This window comes from Lepidothrix coronata, unplaced genomic scaffold (assembly GCF_001604755.1).
Source record: "Lepidothrix coronata isolate B3197 unplaced genomic scaffold, Lepidothrix_coronata-1.0 Scaffold344, whole genome shotgun sequence".
Classification (NCBI taxonomy): domain Eukaryota; kingdom Metazoa; phylum Chordata; class Aves; order Passeriformes; family Pipridae; genus Lepidothrix; species Lepidothrix coronata.
Window position 1 is genome coordinate 239,180 of NW_016690524.1, and position 5,050 is coordinate 244,229.

Below are 5,050 nucleotides of genomic sequence, written 5' to 3' on the forward strand. Positions count from 1 at the left end.
GATGGGGGTGGGAATCAGGATGGAATGAAGATGGGGATGGGGGTGGGAATCAGGATGGAATGAAGATGGGGATAAGGAGGGGGGCGAGGCAGGAGATGGGGTTGGGGATGGAGATGGAGATGAGGATGGGGGTGAGGATGAGGACGGGGCGGGCCGAGGGATCAGTTGGGATAGTTGTCCAATGGTGACATGCAGCCAATGTCCCTTAATGACCGGCAATGGGACATTTCCTATCTCCCCTCCAGGGCAGACCAGGGAGAGGGGGGGCATGAGGCCCTGCTGGGCCCCTGCCCTGGCAGTGCCAGTGCCAGTTTGCACTTGTGTCCTCTGGCCCAGGGCCACTCCTGTCCCCAAACATCCCAGGTCCCCAAAGCAGCTTTTGCTGCTCTGGCACAGCCAAGGGAGGCTGGACGTAATGGGGTGTCTCTGCTGTCACCTGGGGGGGGTCACAGAGTCAGCCCTGTCCCCCCACTGTCCCCCGGGGGACACCCAGAGGTGGCACTGGGGTGCAGACATGCTTGGGGTCCCTCGGGGTCCCCGGGCAAGGCAGTGGCCCGGGGATCCCCAGTCAGGGCAGGGCCCCTCCGTGGTGACACCACTGGCCCCTTTGTCCCTCTCTGCACACAAAGGGGTCCTGGAGCCACCATGCTCTGGGACGTCCAGGGACAGTGGGGGCCCTCAGGGACCCCCGGGGACAGTGGAGATCCTCGGGTGTCCCCCAGGCTGGTGGGAGGGTGGCAGGGCCTGTCCTGTGGTGCAGGGTCCCAGGTGTGTCCCATCCATACTGGGCTGAACTGGGGCAGCCATGCCGGTGCCAGTCCCAGGCCGGTGTCTGTGCTGGGCTGAACTGGGCGGTGCAGCCCCAGACCGGTGTCCGCACTGGGCTGATGAACTGGGCCGTGTGACCCCGGACCAGTGTTTGCACTGGGCTGAACTGGGCAATGCAGCCCCGGCCCTTTGTCCGTACTGGTCCGAACCGGGCGATGTGCGCTCAGCCCGGTGCCCGTACTGGTCCGAACTGGTGCAGCGGGGCCGGTGCCAGGGCACTACCCCCCCCCCCAGTCCCCAAACTGGCGGCACTGGGGACACTGGTGCGGGGGGCGGGGGCGGCTCCCGCCGTGCGGGGCGAGGCCCCCGGGGCGCCGCCGCCCCCGCCCCGTGCCGGCGCTCCGCACAAAGGCCGGGGGGCCGCGGCCCCGGCACAAAAGGCGGCGGGAGCGGCCCCGCGGCGGGAGGCGCAGCCCAGCTCGGACCGGAGCGCGGCCGCGGGCCCGTGAGTGCCGGGAGGGACGGGCCGGGACCGGGGGACAGCGGGGCAGGGGCGAGCGGCAGCGGGCCGGGGGGACACCGGGACACCGGCACCGGGACACCGGCACCGGGCTGAGCCGCTCGGGGCCCTTCGGCTCCGCTCGGGGCCCTTCGGGTCGGCCCGGGGACCGTTCGGGCCCTTTCGGTGCCGCTCGGGTCCCTTCGTTCTTGTTCGGGTTCCTTCGGTACGGTTCGGGTCCTTTCGGGCCCGTTCGGCTCCTCTCGGGTCCGGTCCGGTCCGTGCCCCCGGCGCGCGCCCCCCCCGTCAGCCAACCAGCCGGGCCGGGACGCACCACGTGACCCGGAGCCCAGACAAAGGGCCGCCGGGCTGACCCGCACCGGCCTGGCCGGGTCCGCGCGTTCCGGCTCCGCGCGTTCCGCCCCGGCTCTCCCCCGGTCTCCGCGGGTACGTGACCGGGGCCGGGGGTCCGAGGGGGGACCCCGAGAGGGTGACATGGGCCACGATGGGCCCGGGGGGTCCCGGGATGAGTACCGGGGGTCCTGGGATGGATCGCGGGGGGCCGTGTCCGGGGCAGGCAGAGGGTGCGGGGACTGCTCTGGGGGCGGGGGGGTCACGACCCCTCTGGGACGGGGCTGGGGGTCAGCGGGGGCTTGGGCAGGGGAACCTCCGAGGCCCCCAAGCCGGCGGGGGGCGATGGCGGCTGTGGCCGGGGGGTCCCTCCGGGGGGTGCCAGGCCCGTGTGAAGGGCTGGGGGGGACCTGGGCAGCCCCAGGGCACCCCCGGTGTGTCGGGCTAATGGGGGGCGATGGCCAGACCCCCGCCCGGGTCCCGGGGGTCCCGGGGGCGATGGCCTGACCCCCGCCCGGGTCCCGGGGGCGATGGCCTGACCCCCGCCCGGGTCCCGGGGGCGATGCCCTGACCTGCCCCCCCCGCAGGCGGAGAAGAAGGCGAAGGTGATCGCCGTGATGAACGTGGTGGAGGAGCCGGCGCGGGCCGAGGCGCAGAAGGAGGAGGAGGCGAGCCCCCCGCCCGCCCCCCAGCAGCCCACCGACCCCGCCTCGCCCAGCGTGGCCACCACCCCCGAGCCCGCGGTGGCCGACGCGGGCGACAAGAACACCTCCAAATCCGCCGACGACGAGCCCGAGTACGAGGTGAGGGCAGGGCCGGGCAGGGCGGGGGGGCAGCGGGGCGCAGACCCCCGTGTGCCCCCCCTGACCCCCGCGTGTCCCCCAGGACGGGCGCGGGTTCGGCATCGGGGAGCTGGTGTGGGGGAAGCTGCGCGGGTTCTCCTGGTGGCCCGGGCGCATCGTGTCCTGGTGGATGACGGGCCGGAGCCGCGCGGCCGAGGGCACCCGCTGGGTCATGTGGTTCGGGGACGGCAAGTTCTCGGTGGTAAGTGGCCCCCGGGGAGCCGGGGGGCGGCACGGTCCCCTCCCCGCGTGTCCCCCCGTGTCCCCACGGCCGCGTCCTGTCCCCAGGTGTGTGTGGAGAAGCTGCTCCCCCTGAGCTCCTTCGCCAGCGCCTTCCACCAGGCCACCTACAACAAACAGCCCATGTACCGCAAGGCCATCTACGAGGTGCTGCAGGTGAGCGGGGACAGCGGGGGGACACCGCGGGGGGCACTGGCCCCTGGCACTGCCAGGGTGGGGGGACACCGCGGGGGGCACTGGCCCCTGGCACTGCCGGGGAGGGGACAACAGTTCTCCATCCATGGGAGCAACAGCTGCCTCCACACCCTGCCAGGACCTGGCCTTGTCTCCCCTCCGGCACCCTGGGGGTCTCCTAAAAGAGTGGGGGATCTGGGGGACCCCCAAAAGAGGTTTTGGGGGTGTCTGGGAAGCTTTGTGCAGGGGCTGTTGGGGGGCTGGGAGGATTATGGGGGACTCTGGGGGAGTTGCTGAACACCCTGTGGGGGGTGTGGGTGGGGTCTGGCTTTTGAGGGGTCTCAGAGCAGTGATGGGAGGAGTCTCTTGTGGGATGATATGGGGGGGGGGTCCTGGCTTTTGGGGGGTCTCTTGGCAGTGCTGAGGGTCTCTCTTGAGGATCTCTTACTGTGTCAGTCTCTTTGGAGCTGGGGGTCCCTGGCTGGGCAGTGCAGGAAGAGCTGGGAGGGGCTGTGGGTGGGTGACACGTGGACCCCCGAGCAGGTGGCCAGCAGCCGGGCCGGGAAGATCTTCCCTGCGTGCCCCGAGAACGACGAGACGGACACGTCCAAGGTGGTGGAGATCCAGAACAAGCAGATGATCGAGTGGGCCCTGGGCGGCTTCCAGCCCTCGGGCCCCAAGGGGCTGGAGCCCCCCGAAGGTGAGGGGGGGCTGTGGGGTGAGGACCTGCCCAGGGCTCCTGGGGGATACATCCCCAGGATGGGATGGGCCTGGGCAGAGGAAGGGCTGTGGGGCCGGGACCCTACTGGTGGGACCCCCCTGACGGCCCCCCCGGCCCCGCAGAGGAGCGGAACCCCTACAAAGAAGTTTACACGGAGATGTGGGTCGAGCCCGAGGCCGCCGCCTACGCCCCGCCCCCGCCCGCCAAAAAACCCCGCAAAAGCACAACCCAGGAGAAGCCCAAGGTGAAGGAGATCATCGACGAGCGCACACGAGGTACCGGGCTGGGGGTGCTCCTGGGCCCACCCCCCTCTGCGGGGGTTGGCTTGGCCATGTTCAGTGGCAGGGGGGGCTGAGGGGCTGGGAGCTGCTCCTGGGGGTCCCCTCCCTTCACCCCCTGCCACAGGGTCCCCTCCCTGACCCCCCTCTCCCCCCAGAGCGGTTGGTGTACGAGGTCCGGCAGAAGTGCAGGAACATCGAAGGTGAGTGTGGGGCTGGGGCACCTCCTGACCCCGGGGTGGGTTGGGCTGAGGGTGCCTCCCTGCCTGGGCACCCCAGAGCAGAGCAGAGCAGAGGGGGCTCGGAGCAGGGGGGGCCCAAGGGGTTGAGTGTGAACTTGTCCCACCCCTCGGCCTGGCTGGCAGCAGGGACAGCAGCTGTGACGTTGTGGTGGCCCACCCTGGGTGGTGGCAGGGACCCCAGGACGCTGCCTGGGGCTGGGGCTGTTGGGGTGCAGGGTGGGGAAGGGGAGGACAATGGGAGCCATTCCTGCTGTCCCCAGGGTTTGTTCCCAGCTCCAGCATGACCCTGACCCCACAGCCAGCCAGCATGTACAGGGGGTGACAGGGGGTCAGGATCACGATGTCCCTCACACTGGGCTGTCCCAGTGTGAGATGCTGGGGGTGACATCACTCCTCCTGCCCCCCTCAGACATCTGCATCTCCTGCGGGAGCCTCAACGTGACCCTGGAGCACCCTCTGTTCATCGGGGGGATGTGCCAAAACTGCAAGGTACGGCACGGTGCCAGGCCCCCAACCCCTGCCCGGGGGTCTCGTGAGGTGCCCAGCCCTGTCCCGGGGTCCATGGGGTCCCTGGAGCCCCCAGGGCTGTGGTGACACCCCGGCTGTCCCCAGAACTGCTTCCTGGAGTGCGCGTACCAGTACGACGACGACGGGTACCAGTCCTACTGCACCATCTGCTGCGGCGGCCGCGAGGTCCTCATGTGTGGGAACAACAACTGCTGCAGGTGCGGGGCCTGGGGGGACTGGGGGTGCCATTTGGTGCCACACCAGTCCTGGTGTGGAGCCAGGAGGGTTCAGGGGTGCCACAGTCCTGGTGTGGAGCTGGGGAGGGTTCAGGGGTGCCACGGTCCTGATGTGGAGCTGAGGAGCTTTCACTGGTACCCCAGTTGTGTCAGGCATGAGGGTGGGGAGGTTTTGGTGGTGTCAGTCCTGGG

At 70.4% G+C, this 5,050-nt stretch overlaps 1 protein-coding gene across 2 annotated transcripts in view; it reads left to right on the forward strand.

Moving 5' to 3' along the window:
- Positions 1 to 5,050, forward strand: part of DNMT3A (DNA methyltransferase 3 alpha) — a 27,835-nt gene that overhangs the window by 17,665 nt on the left and 5,120 nt on the right. The window contains exons 6-13 of one of the 2 annotated variants that reach the window (XM_017838540.1): positions 2,206 to 2,421; positions 2,504 to 2,662; positions 2,749 to 2,856; positions 3,418 to 3,574; positions 3,718 to 3,870; positions 4,032 to 4,076; positions 4,525 to 4,604; positions 4,728 to 4,840. In XM_017838540.1, coding sequence (XP_017694029.1) covers positions 2,206 to 2,421; positions 2,504 to 2,662; positions 2,749 to 2,856; positions 3,418 to 3,574; positions 3,718 to 3,870; positions 4,032 to 4,076; positions 4,525 to 4,604; positions 4,728 to 4,840 — 1,031 coding nt within the window. The remainder of the gene's footprint in view (positions 1 to 2,205; positions 2,422 to 2,503; positions 2,663 to 2,748; positions 2,857 to 3,417; positions 3,575 to 3,717; positions 3,871 to 4,031; positions 4,077 to 4,524; positions 4,605 to 4,727; positions 4,841 to 5,050) is intronic. The other variant, XM_017838539.1, reaches the window with a different exon arrangement.